Below are 26,633 nucleotides of genomic sequence, written 5' to 3'. Positions count from 1 at the left end.
AGATATGTAAAAAAGTATGTAATTAAATATGCTCAGTATGTAAGTGTGTAATCTTAAATGTAAAATACAATCAGCTCTAATCTGTGAAAATCTAAATTTTAATAAGGATAATGTGCTGAGTGTGTAAGTGTGTAAAAAAACCTATAAAACTATGCATATGCTACAGTGCAGTGTACCAACTAGTATGTAAGTTAATTTTTTTTTTTAAAAAACAAAACATTAATATGTGTGCATTTATAAAACACTAATATATTAACATGTATAAAAGTGTAAATGAGAGATTAGTGTTTTTCTGACAGATGTCCATTTTCAAGCGTCAGAAATGACCATAGGCTGTATATATATTTATGTATACTGTATTTATATTTATATACAGTCTATGGAAATAACCAAGATTTCGTATCCCCGCCCATTTGTGACGTCAGTGCTGGCAGAGAACGGGATACTGGGAGAGCCGGAAGAGCCGCGGACAGCACATCAGATCCCAGATCTGTTTCTCCATCAACGGACAACATCCAACAGGGGGATTTTTAACAGCCACTTTAGACTCTGGTCGGAGCTCCCTTGTCGCACACGGTGAGTAATCAATTGTAGACATTTTAATACTTAATTGACGTTACATGGAGAAAAAAAAAAGCCTCGCGGTGCTCGCGCTGACTCAGTGAATCATTCCAGAGGCATGTTAGCTTTAGCCAGCTAAGCTAACTGGGAGAACTGGAACAGGAAATGCCTCAGACACACAGCCAGCACTATTCCACAATTCGGAGCTGAATGAAGCACATTTTACCGAAGCTCTGGACTGAACGCTAATCCCCGTGTGTCTGTATGAGCATTAATAAGGTGTAAACCTGTTCCCAGAGGCTGTCTATAGGTAAGAGCCCCTCTCTCTGGATACCAGACTGAAAAACACTCTCTCTCTCTCTCTCTCTCACACACACACACACACACACACACACACACACACACACTCTCATGTGTCAGTGTTGTAATGAGTTGCTGTGGAGAATAAGCCCTCACCGGTGCTTTGTGATCCTCCATGTGTGGGGCTGATAGTCCTTTTCTAAATGTGGCCTGACCTACTTGGATTGAAGCTAACTAACCTAGAAGCTAGGATAACCGAGCTAACTTTGTCCCCATATGGAAACAGCCTGAAAGCATAAGTTTTACTTCACTCCACCAGTTGCACCCTGACATCCAGGATTGAGTGTCACCTCACAGTCATGTCTACCAGCACTTTGCTCCTCCAGCCTGCTCACAAAGACTAAACAGCCTTCTGGGTTCAGTACGATGGGTGTGGTTGTGTTGTGTCCTGTCATGGTAGTCGAGACTTGTCAGGCTGCTTCCTGGTCTCTCAGAAACTTTTTCCTCTGGAGGTGAATGAAGCCACGTCTCCCGCTGCCCTGGGCTGAACACAGATGCTGGTTGCCCACATTGTGCTGAGTCAGGATTTGGGACTAGTACAGACAGCTTTTATTAGACACCAGGTCACTTCAGATCAGCCAGAACAGGCCAAACTGAAACACTGTTCATCATGTCTCCATCAGACTGTGCCTTTGAGTTGAATTAAACTTGGAATAGAGTTTAATGTTGTCACTATAATGGGATTTCTCACTACATTACAGTACCTTTAATGCCAAATTTTAATTAGCATTTTCGTTATCACCAGGAAAAATTGACATTGATGGCACACTATTGAATTGTTTTAAAAAGATAAATAGCCTAGACTAAGGCTATAACATGACAATGTAAAGTGGACTGCACCTGTGTAGCACTTTCCTAGTCTTCTGATAACTCAAAGTGCTTTAACACTACATTGCATATTCACCCATTCACACATTGGTGGCTGAGGCTAGCGTACAAGGTGCAACCCGTTACTCAATAACCATTCACACCATAGACTGTAAAGATGGAGGACGCGTCCCCTCTTACCCCTGCAATGCCTCAGTGAGGTTAAAAATATCTGAGATATGGATGATGCCATCCTGCGATGGTGATGTCATTGAGAGCCGGAGTCTGCACGGTAGCTATACCACCAATATCTGCGGTGGGGGAGTTCCTGCCAAAACACCCGTCTGACCAATCACAAGAAGCTCCGTTGAATGTGAGCGCACAGATTGGTTTTCATTTGCTGTCAATCAAGGTGGAAAATCCCCTTTTTGTAGAATAAATAACTTTATCATAAATAAGCTTATCACAAAAACAATTTCTTGAACAAACATCAGGGTGATGAACGACCTTCAGTGACAGAAACCACCTTTGGGAAAAATGTATTTGGTGTGTACTTTGAGTTTTTTCTTGGTTAGTAACAGAGAACAGCAGATTAACTATAACAAATACTAACAGTAAGAGAAAGCGCAGGAATGCAATATAATACTGTCAGGTCATCGGTATCAGCAGAGAATGGCTTTAAAATGAATTATTGGCATCAGTCTTAACATGAAAATTCCTGCTGATATGACGGGCTGGCAAAATGACTCTTTAATTATGTGACTTTATAGTTACAAGAGGTCAAATTGTCTCCGGTTTTGGTTGTGGTCAGGAAGAGCATCATCTAAGCCTCTTAAAGTGGGACAAGTTGTTCCACAAGAATAAATGTTTTACATGTAACCAAGGTCAAAGTAGCTTTCTTGTTTAGCCCAGTGACTCAGTACATTTTGAAAAATATTGTGATTTAGGTCAATATCTGCCAGTAGTAGGCCATCACAAAAAGAGTAGGCGTGCTGTGTCAATTCCATTACGGGAGAAACTTGATGTTCTATGCAGTTAGGTGGAAAAACTCATGTGCCTCTATCGGCATCAGCAATCAGCTAAAATGAGTTAGAAGATACTTGATCAGTATCCTGCTCAAAGTCAATTCATCATGAAGAGTGCCTAGATGGTCAACACCTATATTAGAGCTGTAACTAATGATTATTCATGTCACTGATTTATCTGTAGATTATTTTCTCAATTGATCAACCAATCGTTTGGTCACCACAACACTAGAAAACAGTAAGAAAAGCATATGCATTTTTGCTTGAAAAATTACATAAATGATTAATATATTATCGAAATTGTTACCAGTTTATTTTCTGTTGATCAATAATGGATTCCTTGACTAATCTTTGCAGCTGTAATCTATTAATACTCACATGCCCAATGTAGATTAGTAAACTGTGCCTGAAGTCATTTCACCTATCCATACTTGCTGTGAAGTGATCGTCCTCTAGCCTGACTCAAATGTAATCGAGCAGAAACAATCAGTCGAATAATTTGTAAATGGAATATCTTTGACTTTTCGACCATTGATTGGATGAAGTTTTAAGATGTCACTGTCAGTTTTAGGAAATTGTGATGGAAATCTTTCCGCTAATTTCTGACATTAAGAAAAATGAATTGGCAGATTAATCAGAATTGTAAATAGCAGCACCCCGGGATGTAAGAACAAAGTCTTTGTTCTTTTCAAGCCTGCATCTTCAGTTCAGCTGAAGCTAATAAGAAGCCGAGTTAGCCAAATAAAGGTGGTACCTTCCTAAGTTTACAGTCTTTCTTATATCCTGATGTTGGAGAAGCTGGAACCAGAGAATGATGGGAGTGTTGGATTGATAAATGACTTAAATCATTCATTTAAAAAATGTAATTCCTCTATATTTGTCTAATTGATTAATAATCTAATTTTTCCAGCTCTACATGCAAGTTTTGTATAAAGATAGATTTAAAAAAATGGCACACAAAACTGCAGTTAATAGTCTAAACATAAGGTCAACAGGCTGAGCTATTCCCAGAGCTTTTGAACATATCCCTTGGCCATCCTCAGCTTTGAAAAAATCTTAAATTATCCTCAAAGACAAAAGCTTTGGATCTGGTCTCTCCGACCATATAAAGTATGTTTTTCTCAATTAAATGACCTTTTTCTCGTTTTCAGTGTGTGTTGCAGTAAGGATGTGGAAGTCAACAGTAGGACAGCAGGTCACTGTGTCTGTAAATGACGAGGGGGACGACTGGGAGACTGACCCTGACTTTGAGGTACCGATGGACGCTTCTTCCTCCCACCATGACCCCTTTAGTTCTCCTCAGTCCACTTTAAACACTTTGTGCTACATCCTTCACCCTCACCTTCTTTACCCTTTAACATTCCTGGATATATAGAATGACGTATCAGAGAAGGAGCAGCGCTGGGGGGCCAAGACGGTGGCGGGCTCAGGACATCAGGAACACATAGAGTGAGGAAGCAAATATGTTTTCCTTTGGTATTCAATGCAGCATGGAAAGCCCCAGAAAGTGTCTCCTGACTTTTTCGTTTCCTCTGCATAGTATATGCCAGCTGCGTATGACCGTGTCGACGGAGCATACCAGCTTGAAGCAGAGGGAGTTGGACACCATGCCCAAGGCCTCACATGGATATGGAGGAAAATTTGGAGTGCAGCAGGACCGAATGGACAAGGTAAGAGGGACCACAAGACTTGAGCTCACAGATATGCTATTACAGACATTTCCAAACTTTTCAGAACTTGTACCACTGTACCACTATGTGCCAAACCAAATGTCACAAGTACCACCTCTCACTACAGACATCAACAAGGCAATAATGAAAGAGCCACCTCGCCTATGATAATGATAATAATAAAATTAATTTAGGGATGCAACGGTAACTGGTTACAATGTTAACTGTGGTAAAATTCCCAGATGATTAGAAATATCATTCAATTTTAATTATCATGATAACCGTGTGAGATTACCTTGCTTTGTAATTATGGTAGAAACTGCCAGCGGGGTTCGAAATTTACACCCCTCGAGCTCCAATTACCAGTTAATCTCTGAGGTTTATCCGCTACACTGGTGGATAAATGTTTGTGCCTAAATAGCCATTTATTAAACTCTGTTGAGAGTCTGCAGCATTTTTAGGGGCGCACGTCTCTGCTGCTCTGTGCAGCTGCTCCTGAGGTCTCTGTCACACATAAGTCGAGATGGAGAAATAGGTCCACATGCATAGGGTGGATTTTTTTTTGTCACCTGTTTTTCTTAATCTTTGAACTGTCTATTTTAAGATTCTGCCAGGTCCCAAGGTAAAATAATGTCCCATGGGGTTTATTTTTAACCCTTTATTACACCTTTCCCGAACCCGATCCTGAAAAAGAAAAAAATGAAAATGCAAATGCAGACAAATACACACATTTTCCATAAAATTCTGACCTGAGGAATTCAGTAAAATTATTATTTTTAGGATTCAAACACATCTTGACTCTCGACTAAGCAAAAAAAAAAAAAAACAAGCAGAAAACGCTTAAATTGCATCTATATTTTCCTTATTTATTGATAACCTTTAAGTCCCACTGTTGTAAAATTGTGACATCTATTTGAAGCTGGCACTCCCGTTGCCTTCGTCCCCATAAGTGCAGACCAGTTGGCGGGATCCCCGTTGTGGTGCAGGGGCCTTTCGGCCCATCTTCTATCCTGTCTGCGCTATCCCCCTCTTACCCTCCTTCTCCAGCCCCCTGGAGCCGGGGCGTGCCCCGTTAGATCTGCATGTGTGGCCGTGGCTGCTGATGGACTCTAAGTCTCCGTGCTTCCCGTGTTAAACATACGTTGCTCCTGTGGAGGTAAGAGGGGAGGCAGAAGGGGCTGGGGGTGTCTAGTGGGCCCTCCTTTGCTATTGCGGGGTAATCGTCGGCACATTGAGAGGTCATGAGTTTCCCATGGTTGAAGTGGCCCCCTGCTGCCTTCAACAGATGCCACATCCACACCTATTGGACGATGACCTCAGCTCAGATGAGACAACCCGCCTAATATAAGCATATTATTTAGTGTAGGAAAAAAAATAAACCAGGATTCCCTCAGTAGCAGCGAGTGAGGCGGGAAGAGCCCTGCATCGAATCCCTGTCGGATGGGCAGAATGGGGAGATGTGGCATATGGTAGACCACTTGACTGGTGTTGCTTGAGGGCATGAGTCCTTTTGATCAAGGATCAGCCTGTGGATGGTGTGAGGCCTGTAAAGGCCCTCATCGTGCTAGGGGCCAGTGTCTTCAGAGTTGGTTTGTTTGGGAATGCAACCAAAAGCGGATGGTAAACTCCATCTAAGGCTAAATACCGGCACAAGGCCAATAGTTGACATTTACCTTAAGGGAAAGTTGAAAAGAAGCTCAAGAGAGAGAGTTCAAGGGGACATGAAAGTTGGTGGGTTGGGGACGGTCACTTGGTGTGGGAGAATACCCTTTTGGGACCTTTCCATGGTGCTGGCCTTAACTTCACAAGGTAAATTTCCTCTAGGGCAATGCCGTGTAACTGGCTCCTGGTTGGCTTGGGATGAAAGTGGCTCGAGACTCTGGCTACAAGCTTTACAGCGCCCTGCGCTGGGATCTTAACCCTCCCCAGGGGAGCACTCATTGTGCCCTCTCTCCCTGCAGGGAGGAACATGGCCCCCTGCTCCCAATGCAAATGTAGGCTGGAACAGTCTGTCCTCAGTGCACCCCAACCGCATCCCGTTACCAGGGCGGAGTGCGGGCCATCTAAAAGGTGCCAGGGGTAAGCGGCGATGTTGGCAACCCACCCGACCTGTCTTGAAACATCAATCAAGGAGCCTAAAGCATGCACGAGTCAGAGGGTGACACCCTGTGGTGCAATAAAAGTAAGGGCCATCTTGTACCAGCTGAGGTGGATCCTGCCCCCGGGGGTCGGGTGTACCACTGGCCCATCTCAGCCACACCGTTGAGGAGATGAAGCATGAGTGCAATGTATAGGACTGAAAAGATAGTTAACAATGCCAGGGCAGGGCAAAACTAGAGGAAACTCTAGTGGAGGCCCGTAACAATTCAGATGTGCAAATCGACTATCTGACCTGGGTATGAATCAAATGCCGGGTTGGTTGGTTGGTTAATAATAATTAATATAGACACCCATGTTCAACGGCTGTTCACACCGTGTCAACAGCCGTTGAACATGGGTCAGTCAAGTCAAGTCAATTTTATTTATAGAGCCCATTATCACAAAACATTGTTTGCCTCAGAGGGCTTTACAGTGTACGACATCCCTCTGCCCTGAGACCCTCACATCACCCAAGGAAAAACTCCCGAAAAAGAACCCCTGTAACGGGGAAGAAAAAGGAAGAAACCTCAGGAAGAGCGGTAGAGGATGATGAGGGATCCCTCTTCCAGGACTGACAGACGTGCAATAGATGTCGTAAATAACAAATGAAATACAATCATGGCAAAAAGGAAAGAGAGAGGGGAGAGAGGGGGAGAGAGGCACAGCAATAATAGAAACAGATGCATGTCATATTACAATAACGATAGGTGTGAAATTATTAATTACACTCTATGATGATGTTAAGGGTGATGATAAGAGTCTCATGCGTATATTGATAGGGAGGTGTCCAAAGGCAAGATCACAGCATCAGCGCAACCAGGACCAGACCACGATCAGGGTGAGTGGGGGGTACAGTATCAGTACAGCCACAGCACGAGCACAACCAAAGGCAGGGTCACAGCATCAGCAGCTGTCACCATGGTCAGGCACAGCCAAGGTTACGGCCAGTCTCTTAGTCAGTCCTAAGAGACAGGCGAACGCCGTTTGTAGGGTGGGCTGATGGCCCGTGTCACCCCCTGGCCGATCAAAAGAAAGTCAGGTTCAGATCCCTGAATCTGGAGTGGCAGAGATAGGCACTGTGATGCATCCAGTGTGATAATGCAGATGATCTCAGAGAAGCTGGCGGGAGCCCTGGGAAAGTTCTCTTCTCTTTGTGAAGGGCAGAGCGCCCTGGAATGGGTTCGCCCCGAGAGAGGCCCCGCCGGGTTTGACACACTCAAGGGACAGTGATAGGTTGGGAATTTGACTGGGGGGTTACACCTAACAAACGGTAATGCAGGTGCTCTAAGGCTATCTCAGGGAGGACAGAAACCTCCCGTGGAGCAGAAGGGCAAAAGTTTGCTTGATCTTTATTTTCAGTATGAATACAGACCGTGAAACCAGGGCCTCACGATCCTTCTGACTTTTGGGGTTTTAAGCAAGAAGTGTCAGAAAAGTTGCCCCAGGGATAAACTGGATAGTTGCGGCTGAGCGTTCATAGCAGCATAACTGTTTCATCCTTCGATGTTGGCTCTTCGTATCATTGTGAAGCAGAATTCACCAAGCAATGGATTGTTCACCCACTAATAGGGAATGTGAGCTATGTTTAGACCGTCGTGAGACAGGTTAGTTTTACCCTACTGATGATGTGTTGTTGCAATAGTAATCCTGCTCAGTACGAGAGGAACCGCAGGTTCAGACATTTGGTGTATGTGCTTGGCTGAAGAGCCAGTGGTGCGAAGTTACCATCTGTGGGATTATGTCTGAACGCCTCTAAGTCAGAATCCCGCCTAGACGTAATGATACCATAGTACTGCGGATCTGGCATTGGCCTTGGATAACAGACCTTGGTCAGTCATCTGGGGCCAACCGAAGATCAGCAGTATTACGAATCTTTGTGATCTGTCGTTCGTGACAAGGCTGAGGTGCGGACAGATCATGGTTGCCACTCTTCTATCTTGCATCTCATGTTTGTGGAAAACCTGATGCTAAATCACTTGCAGACAACCTGATTCTGGGTCAGGGTTTCGTATGTAGCAGAGCAGCTGTCTCGCTGCGATCTATTGAAAGTCAGCCCTTGATCCAAGCTTTTGTCAGCGGTGTGCATGGGCCCCACAAACTACCATTCTCCCTATTGCTCTGTTGGAGTACCAGGGGCGCAAGTCTATGGTGTCCGACAAGGCTAAAAATATGCTGCATAAACAGAAACAAGTTGCATATATAGAAACGCGCTGCATAAACAGAAATGAGTTACATATAGAGAAACGCACTGAACATACAAAAACAAATGCAAAAGGAAAACGCAGTTGGACTGAAAACGAGCTACACCCTCATTTTCATATAAAATAGTTGTCCTCCAAGCAGGACAATTTACATTGGTCTTAATGTGCAGCAAGCGGTGAGACGAGTGCTTAAGGACCGTCTACAAATTTCAACACCATAGAGCGAAAATATTCAATAACTCAATTTTTATATGGTGTATATGGTGCACCAAATTTACCTCACACATCAATGGTATACCAGTGATTGCGCTACAGCACTTAGTTAGGGAAATTGTGCCTTCATATGTATAGAGGGAATTAGTGCAGTGTCATGACTTTTACTTCTCTAAAATAATACACTTACCAATTTGGTGAGATGGATGAGCCTGTTTGGATTGGCACAGTCTTGAGGTTTTGACATAGGAGTTGCACAGCTCTCGATGGTCGTCTTTCATAGTCTTGATCCATTTAATTTTCTCAAAAAAAAAAAATCCAAGAGTCCTTCAGGTGAGCGTTTTCATGAGCAATTTGCATGGCAAATGAGACAGCTTCATGTAGTCATTGCTCAGAACTTTGCCACAACACAGAGGGGTCATCTGTCACTCTGATGGTAAATCCCCAGATTGAGGTGCCTAGCAGGATAAAGGCATTTCATTTTCTTGCTGTAAGTGGTGCTAGAAGTGGTCATTTGACTCTGACTCCTCTTCACCTTTGAAATGTTCCTCTGACTCTGGATTGTCAGCGCCAGTGCTGTCACTTGCCTCTGGGCAATTTTTTGGACCATGTAGCCATCCCAAAATTCCACTCATTTCGCTAATTACCAACTGAAAAGTCAGAATCCGACTGTGTTAAGCTTATGTGACAGCATGGCATTTGACATCATGTCACGTCTTACCATGTAGCTATGCACAGGTTTTATTTATAAAATAATTGAATTACTAAGAACCATTTTTTATGCAATTGTAATGGGGTTTTATGCAATAATTGTCTATTATAAAATGCAATTAAATCGCATTTTTTTTTTGGTTTAACTTGACTTTTACTCTGACTTGGACCAGTCAGGTCTTTCAGCAAGGCTCTTGCATACCCACTAGGTGGCACACCACATTTTGGGGTTCACTGTTCTATTAGGACGAAGCTGGACCGGACAGGTTGGTTTTGCTTTCACACACGTTTTGCCCTCACCCAAAGGTCCAGTTAATAACTGTTCTGGACTGTTAGTCAGCAGAGGATCTCAGTCTGCTCCCAGATGGCCTTTGAGGATTGAATGTTTTGTGTTTCTGTTTCCAAGTTCAACAATGAACATTAAAACTTAATATTCAGTGTTTCCCATAGAATAACGGGGAGCGGGGGGCTGACAGCAAACTTTTTCCCTTTTTTTATGGTGTGTCATTTTGTATCATTCTGTGTCTCCTCTCTAAATTCAGAGGTTTTAGCAGGCATGTGAATGCAGCAGGCAGAGCTCTCCATGACCTCTTTTTTTCCTCAGCAGCAGTTTGTGACTTGCAGGGTGCATGATTGATCTGTCAATCCATTTACAGCTGATCAGATCGATGGATGAGAGGAGTAGCTGTTTGTGAGTGAATGCAAACTAGTAGACCCAGCAGAATGAATGGTTAGGTTTCACTTTCACTGAGCCTGGTGTTCTGCTGCTCAGTCTTTGCCCACGGTGTATTCTGCACTACAAGAGTGTGGTGCAATGCATAACCATATGGTATATTCACATATTACAGTAGCACTCCTAATGAAAGCTCCAACTCCAAAATAGGAAATCTATTTGTGGTGGCAAATGTTTTCGTCATGGCGGTCTGCCACAAATAAATGAATGCATGTGAAATTTTGGATAGAGAATTAGATTTTTTTGTGAAATCTGTTTGAAGAGGGAACCTGGTATCCTTAAATTGTATTTGTATATTGCAATTACTGTAAACTATCCTCATCTTCAGTGGAGTTACATGCTTCTATTGTAAAAGTTAACACACTCAGTCTTGTCTTTTCCCCACCAGCCTGAGCTTCATAATGATAAACATTTCATTGTATTTTGATGTCCTTGTCAAGCAGGAAATCTGTTTGTCATGTCTCTACAGGTTATTGTTATTATCCTCAGTGTAGTGTAAGACTGAAACAGAAATGTGGTCAAAGACTTGGAGTCTCTGGTTTCAAAGTGTGTAGCGGTTCATCACTACAGATGAGTGGCTGACACCAACACGACCACAGGTCAATCCCTACAATCATATTGGCCCCAACGTGCCTCCTTTTCACTTCATTCTTAACACCTTGCGTGTGTACAGTGTGAATTGAAAAAAGCTAGAAAGATAAATTCTTCTCTTATGCTGCTGGTTGCATTACTTTCACCATTTTCCTTTGAGTGGTGAAACTGGTTTTGCTGTAGTTGTAGCTTTTCCTGCAGCTGCAGCTAAATATGAACCAGCTTGCTAGATCCCGGTTTGTATTGTTTTGTAGCTTTTTATGTTCTCAAAGTGGGCACTTAGAAAATTTGACAAACTCCATTTCACAGTTCTGTAAGCTTGCGCAGTAGTTTCTCTAATGTTCACCTCAGTGTGTGTGTTTGTGTGTAACAGAGTGAGTCAGTTGTGGCCATTTCACACTCGATAATCTCTCCTGGCAAGCAACGCCATCCGTCCACACCTTCCTCTCTCTGGCCTGTGTGGTCATTGCAGCGTGAATGTGATGACTGAGCACTGTTTACACCACACTGTGTGCATCTGTGATGAGTCAGATGTCACCACTTCAAACTGCTGGCTGTGTTTTCAGCGCCTTTGCTCATTTTGTGTCCCTAACCTCCTCAAATGTTCCCTTATTGCCCTTTTTTATGTTTGGTCTTTTTCTGTGTTTCTTCACAGTCTGCTGTGGGTCATGACTACCAGAGCAAGCTGTCCAAGCATTGCTCCCAGACGGATACTGCCATGGGATTTGGGGGAAAGTTTGGAGTGCAAGCTGACCGCGTTGACCAGGTTATTTCCTGTAGCTTACCAATCACCAGTGCTGACAACATGTCCATAATTTCGAATATGATTCTTTGTCGATGTGTAAAATGTCTGGCTGCCTCTGAAGGAGACGACTCACACCTGTTGAGACAATTCTAGAAAATGTTTGTAATCAACGTAATTTAATTAATTTCAACTCAATTCAGTTTTGTTTTTAAAGCCCAATACCAAAAATCCCAATTTCCCTCAGAGGGCTTTACAATATCAGATATCTCTCTGTCCTTCAAAGGGATAGAAATTCTGTCATTATGTACTCACCTTTGTGCCGATGGAAGGTCTGGGGAAGTTTTATAGTCCACAAAACACAGCAGGTGGGTCCTAGGGAAAAGGCATTAAAGTAAATGGTGACCAGGATTCAAACGTTAAAAAAATACATAAACCAAATAAATACAAAACCACAAAATGTCTCCATACTGCTTGTCCGAAGTAATCCAAGTGTCCTGAAGCCCCGACGTGCCAAGTTGTTTTGAAAACATCATGTTTTTAGCCTTGTTGTAGCCTGTAGCTGCTAGTGTGGAAGCTGCTTTCACATATGCATGAGACCAACAAGAGCTTGCAGTGTCTGCGCGTCAGTGTTTACATGCTACCTGGAAACTTCCCTCTTTCTATCATGCAGCATTTTTGGGTGAACCATTCCTTGACCTTTACAGCAGATGAGGAAAGGACCGTTTAACAGGGGGAAAAATGGAAGAAACCTCAGGAAGAGCGATTGTGGAGGGATCACTCTCCAAGGTCAAACGGATGTACAATAGATGTTGTAATCTGGCATGTGAACCACTAATTAAACCTTAAAATGGGATTATCCAGAAAACATATTAATTGACAGCAGTATCATCCAGGGTTGAAAATTAACTTTTTTGTTCACCTGCTACTCACTGCGCAGTATCCAAACACCTCTTTATGTGGAGCTGGAAATTTGGTCCTTTCTTTTTATTTTGTGGCCCTGCTCTCTAAACACTTTTCACTATGACCTGATGGACAACAGATCCATAATAACGTGTCCCTCCTCTGTCCCTCCGGACCATCCATTCTAGCACCAATTGCTAATGAACGCCTGGCTGAAAGTATAGTTAATTCTGACATGGGTCAAATATAAAAACTGTTGTATTTTATCTGTTATTGTTTAATTACACGTCAAACTGAACTTGTGAGTCTAATTGCAGTCTATAACTATGTGATTGGGATAAAGCTAGGGGTGTGCGATATGACGATATTAGATCGTGAAGAATTAAAATGTGTCCACGATCTGCTATCACGGAGAGATCGTTATATGTGCTACAGTGCACATTCTATCTGTTGTAGTTCAATGCTCATCCACGCGACGCATCCAAACATTTTGACTGGACCTCAGAATGCGGTTTGTCTCTGGGGAGGCGGCAGGCAGTGCAGTCTCCGCCAGTCACACAGGAATGTTCATCCTCGGGTCTGAGTGGAGCTGCAGAGGGAGGATGTGTTAATGATCAGAGAAAGCAGCTCCCCTCCACTGTGTGACTGTCTAACGTTATAAATGTGTTGTTTGCATTTTAACATATTTCAGGGTTGCCAACTCTCACGCTCCTGGCGTGTGACACATGCTTTCACTGTCAGTTTCACACTCTCATGGCACCAAAGCAAATCTCACGCCAAAACACTGACAGCAGAATTGTTTAACAATTATGTAGCGCAGTGAAGGACCTACTGTAGGATACAGCTGATTATTTGACAACCGATCAAACAGCTGATTGCCCCCGTTGTTCTGCTATTCTTTTTTATTTTAGGACTATATTTTTAAAATTGGGAAATTAACTTGGTTGTAATGTTCAATAACATGCACAATAATCTTAAAATCCAAAATAAGAAAGACTTGTGATAAAATTGTGATCGTGATTTTGCCTTAAAAAAATCGTGATATGATAATTTTGCCATATCGCCCACCCCTAGTGGAAACTATCACATACGTGGGGTACGAGGGGTAAGTCACCAGTAGAATGACTGTGCTGCTTCTTCCTCTCTTCTTCCTCTCTTCTTCCAGTCAGCTGTTGGGTTTGAATATGCTGGGAAGACGGAGAAACATGCTTCGCAGAAAGGTGATGTCCCAACTCGTCTTTTTACATGTCTGCCTCAGATTACTTGTAGTATAGTTTGATGGATTTCTCTGAATAAATCCCAATAAAATGCAGCTGTATTAGGGGCATGGAACTAACTTATTTATTCAGTGGACCTGGTAATAACTTAATGCAATCGCTGTCTATCTCTACCCTTTTCTTATGAGCCAGTCAGATTTAACCAAAAGCATAAGCTCTCCATATAGCCTACGGGAGACACAATTTCCAGCCACAGACAGTTTGATGAGCCTGTGGCTGTTTGCCAACTGTACCACGTGCACTGCTGTTGTGCTGATCACAAGCTGCCTGATCTCTGCTCTGCCAGGATCCTACTGTACACACAGGCCATGTTTGGAAATGTGGTGATGCTGTTGGCTGGTTAAGCTGTTGTTTTTCTATTTGTTTTTCTGGCAAGTTTTAAGTTACGCTACAGTTGGTGAATGACGTGAAACTTTTGAAAATTTTTGTTGCTAAAGCACATTAAAATTTGAAGTAAAGCAAGTTTAAGTGCAAACATTCAGCTTTAAAGGGATAGTTTAAATCTTTGAAGTAGAGTTGTATGGGGTACTTATTCATACACAGTTCATTACCTACAGTAGATAGCAAGCAGGCTGGGAAAATGATGCCGTTGTGTCGCTCTCTTCAAAGCCAGATTCCATTTAGAGAAACAGTGATTTAACATCACTGAACACAGGAGCTGCTGGTCTGCTGCTGCCTTGAACTGTTATTTTGTTTGTGTTACGGTGTGATTTTGGTGCTTAAAAGGGTTTGTTGAGATTCACCAAAGTTACACAATAACACTAACGAACTGATGGAAGCAGCAGTAGAACGGTTGCTATTGTGATCAGCAACTAAAATGACTGTTTTTGGCAGTGGAGTCTGGTGGCTTTGATGACACACTGCAAAAATGGCCTGTCAAATTTAAGGCCAAACACCCTAGATTTAAGCATACTTGCACTTAAAAGAAGCAAATTTGGCTGCCAGTGCAGTAAGCAAATTTTGCTTGTTAAGATGTCTTAAAACCAGTAAAACTGTGTGCACTAGATAATCCATTTATACTTAAAACAAGACTAACTAGATTTTGTAATCTAAATATAAGATTATTACACTTGGTTAGATCGGCAGTTTTTGCAGTGCAGCATACATGGGTAATTCAAGTTGTTAGCGGCTTCCTTGTTGGAACGGGCTGTCTGACGGAAAGGTATAATGGTGTTATTATGCTCAATATAGTGCACACTTGAAGTGATATGATTTGTTTGGGTTGGACTTATTTTAGGTGGCTGAAATAAGTTTTGTTGCTTACCCCTCCACAGCAGCACATTGCATAACTTAATTGTCAGAAATCCCACCAAAAAATCACAGTACTATTTGAGCTTGAATGAATTGAATGAATGGATTGAATTTGAGTTTTGGAATAAAGCCAAAACAAAAGTACTTGTAATACTTGTGCACTGCACTGTGTACAGTATGAAGAGTGAGCCCGGTGCTCTGGGAGTCCACTCAGGCTTCTTAGCTTGTAGTATTTTGAGGCTGCATTCCCATGGCCCCATACTGTCATCACTTTTGTGTTGCGTTCATCTTCTGCACGGAGGTGCAGAACATTTGCCCAATTCCAATGGTTCCTCAGTAGTGTCACTGTTGAACAACAGTGCAGATATGCTCCTGTTGTCACAACACACACTTAAGTGTATATCTTAAAAGAAAGTGGGTTTAAAAACTGCATGACATGATTGTGAGATAATGACAACAATAAATATGTCTTAAATGAATAGTTCACTCCAAAATCAAAAGATGTATTTCTCCTCTTACCCGTAGTGCTGTTTATCAATCTAGAAAGTTTTTGTATGACTTGCAGAATGTTGGAGATATCAGCTGTAGAGATGTCTGCCACTCCTCCAATATAATGGAACTAGATGGCACCTGGCTTGTGGTGGCACCAAAAGAATAAATTTGAAAAACTCAACAGCAATGTCTCGAACTAGAAATCATGATCGGGTTACTCAAGGTTAAACTACACCCACCAACCCTTGTTCTTGTGACAGCGCGACTTGTAAACATCAATGGTAGAGTCCCCAGCTGAGCTGTAATGTTAGCTAGCACAGTGGTGCTAGGTGAGCTAGCAGTAGATGCAGGCTTCCTTCTGTGCCGTGATAGGGTTGGCAGGTGTTGTTTGGCAGAAAATAAATAGCTCTTACCTGGGTGAAACTGCTCACAAGGTCTGTGGATTATCTTGAGTAGCCGGGTAATGATTTCTTGAAAGAGACATTGCTGTTGAGTTTTTCAGATTTTTATTTGGTGTTCTGAGCTATAGTTGGGCTATACTGAGGAAAACAAAGATTTTGATAAACGATCACCAGTAATGTGGATATAATCAGTAAATTGGCAAAGATAAACAAGAGTGCAGCTTAAACAATCTGGCAAATCAAGAGTTACATCACTTAACTGTAATGCAACAATTAAAACCAGGTAACACTTTTATATTACGTTATCCAAGATCTTAGGCAATGTCTAGTCTCATATCACATTATACATATAATAGATATACTGTATTACCCAGACTAAGTTTGAGCAGAGGAGCAGAGTGCCATCCAGTTCCATTAAATTCAAGAGGAGACTGGCATTTCTATGGCTAATATCTCCAGCACTCAGCCTCTCACATCAAAACAGTCAGGACTGATGAACAGCACCACAGGGGAGAGGGAAACTATGTGTTTTTGATTCTGGGGTGAGCTGTCCCTCACGTGTTTGATTCTGTCTCAGCTCTGGCCACTGACAAAATATATCAATGGAGAATTTGGAATTGGGCTGCTTTGAGATCAATGCTTCCACACTGCTTCACCCTGACCTTTGACCCTTGCCCCCCCCTGCTTTGCTGTGTAGACTACTCCACTGGGTTTGGGGGGCGATACGGCGTGCAGAAAGATCGTGTTGACCAGAGCGCATTGGGCTTCGATTACCAGGGCAAAACTGAGAAACACGAATCCCAGAAAGGTTTGTCTAGATTTCTTGCCATGCGGCATTTCCATTAACGTGGAGAGAAATGGAGAAAATGTGAATAATGTATACACACTAACATCTGCACACTCACACAAACAACTTGGTCTGACTCAGTGAGCGCAGCTCCACGCAGGTCCTGACAAATTGTGTTATTTTGCATTTCTTCCTCTTCCTGCATTCCTCAGCCTTTGCTTACTCGTATAATGTTGCAAACACTGGCTTTGTTTTCTCTTAGTTGCCTGTGTGGTGTGATGTTTGTGTTCGTCAGTGTCTGTTTATAAGATATTGCCCTCGGTGCATCTGCCTCGGAGGACTTAAAGTAATTGGGAGTCTTTTTGTACGTAGGTGGCCATTTCCTTTCTGAAAGTTGTCTCCTGTCATGTGTTCCTCCCTCCTGGTCTCAGATTTCAGGTGATTGGCACAGACCCGCCAGCGTACTCCAGTCTGTTGCTGGTCTGTGGCTTGAACATCACCCAGCTGGTTTTCTGGGGGAGTGGGATATTTTAATATGCTATCATTTTTAAGCATGTCCTTTATTGCAAAGGTATTGGTTTTCTACCAGCTCACTCTTTCTTCTTGAAATGCCAGATATACATCTCTGAAATATGCTCAGACTTAGATAAGGTGTACTAATTTTCTGTTGACAGTGCAGTTGTATGGGGAGAGGAACATTAAGGGGTGGAAGACTTAACTCTGCTACACTTCCTGTCTTAACTTTGGATTTTTTTTCTCCCCACCTCCCCTTCTCCTGCTCTGGCCACTGGCAGATTATGCCAAAGGCTTTGGCGGCAAGTTTGGTGTGGAAACCGACAAGGTGGACAAGAGTGCCGTGGGCTTTGAGTACGAGGGCAAAACGGAGAGGCACGAGTCCCAGAAAGGTCGGTATCTTCACAGTCACAAGATCACTTAATAGGATAAACATATTGGTCATGAAATGACAAATACTTTCAGTTACAGTGCTGTGAAAAAGTATTTGCCCCCTTACTGATTTCTTACTTCTTTGCACCTTTGTCACTCTTAGCCATTTCAGATCAAGCAAACTTAAATATAAGTTTGTAAGATAACTCACAAAATGCAGTTTTAAGTGCCGATTTTATTTATTAAGGGAAAGAAAGCCATCTGAACCTACATGGCCCATGTGAAAAAGTAATTGCCCCCTACACCTAATAACTGATTGAACCACCCTTAGCAGCAACAACTGCAGTCGAGCGTTTGCGATAACTGGCAATGAGTCTTTCACATCGCTGTGGAGGAATTTTGGCCCACTCTTCTTTGCAGAATTGTTTTAAATCAGCCACATTGGAGGGTTTCCAAGCATGAACCGCCTTTTTAAGGTCAGGCCACAGCATCTCAATTGGGTTCAGGTCTGGACTTTGACTAGACCACTCCAAAACCCTCATTTTGGTTTTTTTAAGCCATTCAGAAGTGGACTTGCTGGTGTGCTTTGGATCATTGTCCTGCTGCAGAACCCAAGTGCGCTTCAGCTTCAGGTCACGAACTGATGGCCGGACATTCTCCTTCAGGATTTGTTGGTAGAGAGCAGAGTTCATGGTTCCTTAAATCAAAGCAAGTCGTCCAGGTCCTGAAGCAGCAAAGCAGCCCCAAACCATCACACTACCCCCACCACCATGTTTCACTGCTGGCATGATGTTCTTTTTATCAAATGCTGTGTTCATTTTACACCAGATGTAACGGGATGCACTCCTTCCAAAAAGTTCAACTTTTGTTTTATCAGTCCACATAATATTTTCCCAACAGCTTTGGGGATCATCAAGATGTTTTTTGGCAAAAGTTAGACGAGCCTTTATGCTCTGTTTTGTCAGCATTGGCTTTCGCCTTGGAACTCTGCCATGCATGCCATTTTTGCCTAGTCTCTTAATTATGTTGAGTCATGAACACTGACCATTACTGAGGCAAGTGAGGCCTGCAATTGTTTAGGTGTTGTTCTGGGTTCCTTTGTGACCTCTTGGATCAGTCGTCGCTGTGCTCTTGGGGTAATTTTTGTAGGCCCACCACTCCTGGGAAGATTCACCACTGTTTCATGCTTTCTCCATTTGTGAATAATGGCTCTCACTGTGGTTCGCTGGAGTCCCTAAGATTTAGAAATGGCTTTGTAACCTTTTCCAGACTGAGACATGTCAATTACTTTTCTTCTGATCTGCTCCTGAATTTCTTTGGATCGCGGCATGATGTCTTGGGTTCAATATGGCCGACTTCACCCTGTCAGACAGGTTCTATTTAAGTGATCTCTTGATTTGAAAGGTCTGGCAGCAATCAGGCCTGGGTGTGGCTATAAAATTAATCTCAGCTTTCCACAATAATATGATTAAACACAATTACCTCATCATTTAACAAGGGGGCAATTACTTTTTCCACACAGGATCATGTAGGTTTGGATAGTATTTTTCTCTTAACAAATAAAATCATCACAGAAAAACTGCATTTTATGTTTACTTGGGTTGTCTTTGTTTAATATTTAAATTTGTTTGATGATCTGAAACAGCTGAGTGTGACACACATGCAAAAAAGTAAGAAATCAGGAAGGGGGCAAATACTTTTTCACAGCACTGTATGTTCAGATCAGTTGATGAGAGGAGAAGCAAAGTGCAAAGCGAGTGAAAGCAAACTTTTAGACCCAGTTTAAGGAAGTTTCACTTTCACTGCACCCGGTGTTCTGCTGCTCAGTCTGTGCCAAGAGTGTAGTGCTTTGAATAACTGAATTGCATGTATACTTCAACAGCACTTTTTTCTCAATTCAGCAATTTTGTTTTTCCCGTGCTGCACTCGTCATATCAGGACTACATCATCAGCAAAAAAGTCATGTTTAGAAGAGAATGGCCCTTCTGAATATGGAAGTCTTAACTTTGCGTTTTTAAAGATACCTGCGTTCATATAATACCATTATGATAATGATCCTTGTGTAAATAGATCCAAAACAACCAAAAAAGGTTGTAGTATGCATGACAGGACAGCAGCTGGAGGTCTAACTTTGTAATGACACACCATAGAAGAACACCATATGGATGTGACGTCACTGTTGTAACAGGATCCGTGCATTGCCAGTTTACACAGTGACAGAAGGGATGATGTCTTCATAAGATTACACTCTGGAACCCAGGTTTCATTTTCAGGACCCAAGATCGCCATTGTAGTGTGAATGAAAGGCCAAACTGCAACAAAAGCTTAACGTTCCATGCAAGAACCGTTGCTGTGTAAAACGCCACTAAATGAGCGCAGTGAGGAAGACTCCGAGTAACTTACTTAATATAAGTTAAAGTTAACAATGACAACATCAAGGCTTGGGACAAAGAAGTGAAGTGATCAGCCAGAATAAATTGATTGAAATGTTCAACATAATCTGATAACTGAATCACTGAAACAGAATGATGAAAAACTAAACTATAACAAGAACATTGACACAGGTTTAAGACTTTATAAAAAAGAAATAGCTGACATAACAAGACATGTTTCAATGAGTGAACACTCTGCTGCTGATGTGTTACCAGTAGGTCATTTGTCCAGAGGGCCTGGAGGAGTCCCTCTCATGTTTGTCCTGACTCATCTGGACTCAGCTGCTGCACAGTGGAGCAGCTTTACATGTAATTTCTTGTTTGACAAACCTGTGCAGACTTTACTGCCTGACTGGCCAACGGCAACGTAGTAGATAGGGGCTAATGTTAAAGTGTTGATGACCTCAAGAATTTCCCACAATGCATCGGGCTGTATTTGCTTCCTCGGTTTGGCTATGTGGTGGCAGCTGTGATAACTGGGTCACATGCTCTGATAACAGGGCTAGCCATTTCAATGCAACACTTTTAAAATGGCTTGTGCAAAAGGCTGATATCTATTTACAAGTCTTAATATTGCACACATGGATTAATGATTGTGTTTTTAAATATTTACATCACCCAGCTGCTCCACTGTGACAAACTAGATTCACTTGTACAATGAAATAAGTTTTTAATAAATTTTTTATTTTAAAAATCTTCATCCTAATTGACATCACCCGCTTTACATTATAGAGATATTAGTGAAGATTCCCCCTTTACAGATGACACACTGCATTGTGAAAACATGAAATTCAGTGATGTGTAAATCTGCTGTAAACCTGCAAAATATTAGAGCGCTTCCTACAGATGAGCTACTAGAAGTGTAGTAGCTAGCCCTCTGAAACCCGGAGCGACATCACTTTTCTTGTCCCGCATTCAGATGCCCTTTCACAATTATTTAAACCTCTGAAAGTGGAACTCTGAACAAATTGGTGCGAGTTGTATCACAAACAGGAAAAAAGGCAATGAGCAACTTGGCAAGAAATTTCCTGCAAAGTGCAAGTAGATATAGAAAATTATTTTTTAAAAAGCCCATAGAGCTATATTTCTAATAACATAATTATATATTTTTATTTTTTTACAAATGTATTATCATTTTCAAGCAGTTTTGTTGTCGGTAGTGTTCTTTTATCTTTTCCTTTTTTTGTGCTGATTTTCAGTTAATTTTCTTGTACTTTTACTTTTTTTATTTCTTGCAAATTTGTGTCATTTCTCCTAAAGACACCCATTACCTACTTTCCATGTTTTTGAGAGAAACAGGCCAATTGGCCCCAGTTTTAAAGGAATTATTAATATCTGGGGTTAATAGATGATTATAGACAATGTTATGTTATTAAATATGGCATATTTGCCTTTATGTTTGTATCTGTGTGATAAATTGGCTTTGTATAGCAAGTATCTAAATATATGATCTAGCCAGGAGCAAACTCTCCTGTCAGCTTCTCTTATCTAAAACCAGATTGTCAGTAGAAGGAAATTTAATATATAACAGTGTATATCTGTGATGCAGTATAACAATAGTGGAACTGTGATTGTATCCATATCATGCACCTGTACTTCACCTTCTTAAACCAGATGAAGACATTTGGTGTCAGAAACATGTTAGGGTGTTAATGTGTGCTTCTGTCTGTGTTGTGTTTCTGCAGACTATGTGAAGGGCTTTGGGGGCAAGTTTGGTGTGCAGACGGACAGACAGGATAAGTCAGCACTGGGATGGGACCACCAGGAGAAACTACAGCTTCATGAGTCCCAGAAAGGTATTGGCTGTGATTTGGTTTCTAAAAGTTTTAAGAGACGTTCAATGTATCAAAAAGATAATACAGCTGTAGGGATTTTATTTCTATCTGTGGTTTTGCTTATAGGATGCCCATACCCAAATAAATATAATGTCCTTACCGTTTAAATCTACCAGAAATGCCCCCATTTATCAGACTTAAAATGCCAAATCAGTCATGAGCCTAAGCTGATGTTCTGTCTTTAAGCTTAGGAATGTGCTGCTGTGGAGGGGTGAGCAACAAAACTTATTTTAGCTGACTAATAATAAGACCCTCCTAAAAAAATCAATATCAGTGTAAGTGTATGCTATATTTAGAGTATTTTGTCTTTTTTACTTCTCTTTCAGTAAGCCTGTATAACAACGGGGAAGCCATTGATGATTTCAGTTCCCCATCTACGTTCTCATCAAAGCCACCAGACTCCACTGACAAAATCATTTTAGCTCGCTGATCACAACAGTTGCTGGTCTACTGCTGCTTCCATCTGTTAGTTAGTTTGTGTTATTGTGTAACTTTGGTGAATCTGAACTAACCCATAAAAACACCAAAATCACACAGTAACGCAAACAAAACAAGAGTTCAAGGCAGCAGCAGACCAGTCCCTCTTGTGTTCAGTGATGTTAAATCACTGTTTTTCCAAATGGAATCTTGATTTTTTTTTGGTAGGACTATTTTAGGTGGCTAAATGATATTTTATCGCTGACTCCCTCCAGCCTGCTTCTCCAAACTGGAGTTGTGTTGATAAGTACCCATACAGTGCAAAAAAGCCTGAGCTATCCCTTTAATCTTCATATATGCGGAAGGAATTTATGCCAGTTTAACACTTATTATCTTTAGCTGAAGCTTGTCAGCGTTTAAATTGATAAATAAGTTCATTGTAAATATATCAGATTTACCGAGAAATGTATGTGGCTGCTGGATGTTAGAATCTATCATAAATAATAGCCACAAGTTTCTCTTGTTTGAATTGTTGCACATCACACCTCCCATTTGACTCTTGCTCAATGTTTAAACGGAGAGAATATCCACCAGCCCCCAGCCTTTACAATTCGTCTGCTCTGAGTTCAGCACACATGTTCAGCACTCAGCCCTGCACTGCAGCTCTGTTGTGGTTTTATTGTGGCTTTAGATGCGGTCTTTCAAAGGTTGACAACTTCCTTAATCTGCAGGTTAAGAAAAAAAGCCTCTGATTGAGGAAGTGAAACCACAGCTCAGATTTGTATTTGCATGTCGGTCTTTATAACTTATGATGTCATTTAAAGCAGTTGGTAATAATGTCAGGGCCACGTGGTACTCGACCAGTCTCTAAACAAGCTTCTCCACAGCATACGCATTAATCTGTGTTCAAACAGGGCGTATAGACCTTTTAAACACAAATCCAGGATCGTTCAATATTTTCTACAAACAAATCACCTCAGACCACGTGTTACACACAAAGGATGAGCCCAGCTGTCTTAAATGGGAACACGTAGCTTTTATCTTAATGCAGAGCATGTTTAAACGGCTACATTTAAGAAATCTTAAATAGACAACAGGAGTAAAATAGCTAATTTACAATTGAACTGGCCAAATGTATTAAATAACTGATACTGTCACTTTCATCCTCAACAGCTGTCATAATTTAAATATTCAACCACAATATAATTTACAACATGAAAAAGGCATCAACATCAGTAGCAAGAAGGAAACAAATATGGTTGTAAACCTGTTACCATTGAAACAGTTGGCTGTCATTTATGATTTTTTTTATGAGTCCTTTAACTTGTATTGGGAGCACCGCAGCATTTCCCTGAGATTTTACTCTCAGGGTGATGTGGTGAACATACTTGAAGTATTGTGGCTTGTTCCATGTGCGATACATAAAATAACTATATCACTAACGTCACATTATGTGGTTTTTATAACCCACCACGTTTCAGTTCTCTCACTCTCTCCTATGGCTCTCTCTCTCTTCACAGACACACACACACAGCAGGGCTTTTGCAGAGCTCCAGACCATGACTATTTTACATTTAGCAACCATGGAGCACTACTGCAATTTGCAAATACTATTAATAATGGACTTGAGAGCTGTTAGTTTGTTGCCCATAACAGTGAATGAATCATCACAGTTAAAGGTGCTGTGGTATCTGTTTAACTTTCTGCTAACATCCAACTGTTGACCGGAAGCTTTAGGTCTTCAGCAAAAACATCAACGCTTCCAGCCTGAGAAACGCCAGGTCCTTCAAAATAAAAGCACCATGGGTCCAGCTTTGATTTATTTAATCATAAATATACTTTTTAACAATGTTATTATAAAAGTACTTTAACTTCTTTATAACAATATTTCATTAAATGTTATTACAACAGCAGTGTATTCAGTGTTATTATGTGACAGTAGCTACTTTGTTTAACTTAATTGTAACTTATTTGCTCAGATGTAAAAGGGTTAAAATTTGGAGGTCTACATCTTAATCACATTAAGTTTAGATTCTAGTTCATCAAAAATGAATCTAGAGCTCTTTCTAGCCTAACGTGATGTGTATTTACTGTACAGCCTCTCGTCCTGCTCTTAAATTTAGAATTGCTCTAAAACTATATACAACTTGACATTTTTAACGTGTAGACAGTGTCGGCTGACCTCATTTTGAAAGCCCACATATCTTCAGAACGGCAGCCAATCACTAAATGTCACCAGCACAGTTCTCTCCTGAGAGCAAGCAGGTGAAGAAATGAGCCTAAAATGGAGACCAGGTACAGAAGAAAGAAAGATTCCTCTTGTGCATAGAGAGGGAGTGACTTCCTGAAAGACCAGCTGACCAGAGCAGAAAGGTTTTATCCTTTTAATCACAGCTCACACATTATGTGTATATGTATATTAATCACAACATTATGTGAAAAAGAAAAAAGACTTTAGATGTCTCCTTCATGTCAGTAAGTGTTTCTGATCCTGAAAGGCCTGTCCGCTGTGTCACTGTCTCTGTATGCTTGTCTTTTTATATGTATATATGTGTGTTTGTAATGTGTGTCTGTCTGTCCATATGTGTGTGTGTGTGTGTGTGTGTGTGTGTGTGTGTGTGTGTGTGTTATGTTGCAGACTATAAGCGGGGGTTTGGAGGGCGGTATGGGGTAGAGGTGGAGAAGCAGGACCAGTGTGCTCTGGGCTATGAGCACAAGGAGAGCCTGGCTAAGCACGAGTCCCAGACAGGCACAGATACTCCCGGACTACCCCACCCCCACCCACAACCCCACCTCCCATTTCAAAATCCCTTTTTATTATCGCCCATCCTTTGTCCGAACAGTACTCCCTCCTAGCTTACTCCTGTTTCTTTGGCACCGTCCTGTCATCCTCAGTAACAGCTGTTTTCTGTTAAATGACGGACACGCCTTCCTTTCCTTACAGACACATCCCTTCTGGCAGAACAACCCCCACCCCTCACTGTAACACAGCCTCCCACCTCTGCAGCACCAACCGAGTAATGTGAACAAAGTAGCTCAGTAAAGGTTCAGTCCACCTAAATTACACAGAACATGTTTTCTCACTGACATCTGGAGGCTTCGAGCAGTGCAGATATTTGTTTGCTGCTGAGACTTCTACCGTAACACCCATACAATGGAAATGAATGCCCACATTTGTATTTCACAAACCAAAGTGTCTCTCCAAAACAATCTCTGAGGTCATCACATTTATTCACAGACCTAATGGTCCCAATATTAGAAAATAAAATAGAATCTGTAAGCTGTGGTCTATAAAGTTTTTGATCATGTTTTTCATCAGCTACATCACACACAGCTGGCTGGTTATCAGGGAATCATAGGGTTTAATTTAGCTCATTTCTCTTTTCCAGAGCGCTTTGAGCCTTAAACATAAATTATGTAAAATACATCATGTAATGTAGTGTAGTGTAGTGTAGTATAGTACTATATTTTATTTTATTAAATTTAATTAGAAAATGTTTTATTTTATTTATTTGTGTTTTTATTTATTTTTTATAAAGTAAAATGTTTCAGTGGCAGGCAAAAAAGATTTAAAAGAAGAAGCCATTTTATTATTCCTGTGGGGAAATTGCTTTTTTTCCACTCTGTAGCTATTAACGTGTTACGTTCATACAAGCTGGACATACACAAACAGAGCTTCTACACATGCATTAAATGGAGAGTGAGGGGGATGCCCATGGACAGGCACCAAGAGCAGATCCACTTGTGGGTCCACTCAAAATGGACACAAGTGGCTTGCAAAAGTGTCAAGTGTGAGGGAACAACAGACAGCTACTTAACAGAGACCACAAACTAGCCTGATGACATGGATGACATGGCCAAATGCAGGTATGACGCTGAGCATATTAAACTGTGCAGACCTCGAACTAATGACCAAAGACAGCTGGAGCCCGTGGCTGGACCAGGTGGGGGCCACTGTTATAGACATGTCACTGAGTGGGAAAATGTGAATCTTTTGTTATTTGGGTGAACTGACCCTTTCATCTGAAAGAAATCTTCTTTGTCTAAACTCTTACCATACAGTGTCTGGTCTGTGCTGCTCAGGTGTCGCTAATTTCCCCAAGTCCTAGACTTTTTTTTCCATTGCTTTATTTATTTATTTTTGAAATTATGGTGCTAGTTTGTGCAGAGCATTCCCTGCTACAGACAGCCTTCATTTTG

At 41.5% G+C, this 26,633-nt stretch overlaps 1 protein-coding gene across 3 annotated transcripts in view; it reads left to right on the top strand.

Moving 5' to 3' along the window:
* Positions 1-455: 455 nt before the first annotated feature.
* Positions 456-26,633, top strand: part of LOC121941893 (src substrate protein p85-like) — a 36,150-nt gene continuing 9,972 nt past the window's right edge. For 2 of the 3 annotated variants that reach the window (XM_042484876.1, XM_042484868.1), the window contains exons 1-10: positions 456-576; positions 3,905-4,005; positions 4,129-4,202; positions 4,294-4,423; positions 11,667-11,777; positions 13,822-13,876; positions 16,775-16,885; positions 17,659-17,769; positions 21,867-21,977; positions 25,072-25,182. In XM_042484876.1, coding sequence (XP_042340810.1) covers positions 3,922-4,005; positions 4,129-4,202; positions 4,294-4,423; positions 11,667-11,777; positions 13,822-13,876; positions 16,775-16,885; positions 17,659-17,769; positions 21,867-21,977; positions 25,072-25,182 — 898 coding nt within the window. In that variant the 5' untranslated portion in view covers positions 456-576; positions 3,905-3,921. The remainder of the gene's footprint in view (positions 577-3,904; positions 4,006-4,128; positions 4,203-4,293; positions 4,424-11,666; positions 11,778-13,821; positions 13,877-16,774; positions 16,886-17,658; positions 17,770-21,866; positions 21,978-25,071; positions 25,183-26,633) is intronic. The other variant, XM_042484884.1, reaches the window with a different exon arrangement.

The sequence above is a fragment of the Plectropomus leopardus genome, chromosome 1 (assembly GCF_008729295.1).
Source record: "Plectropomus leopardus isolate mb chromosome 1, YSFRI_Pleo_2.0, whole genome shotgun sequence".
Lineage (NCBI taxonomy): Eukaryota > Metazoa > Chordata > Actinopteri > Perciformes > Serranidae > Plectropomus > Plectropomus leopardus.
This window is presented reverse-complemented; position numbering and strand designations above follow the sequence as displayed.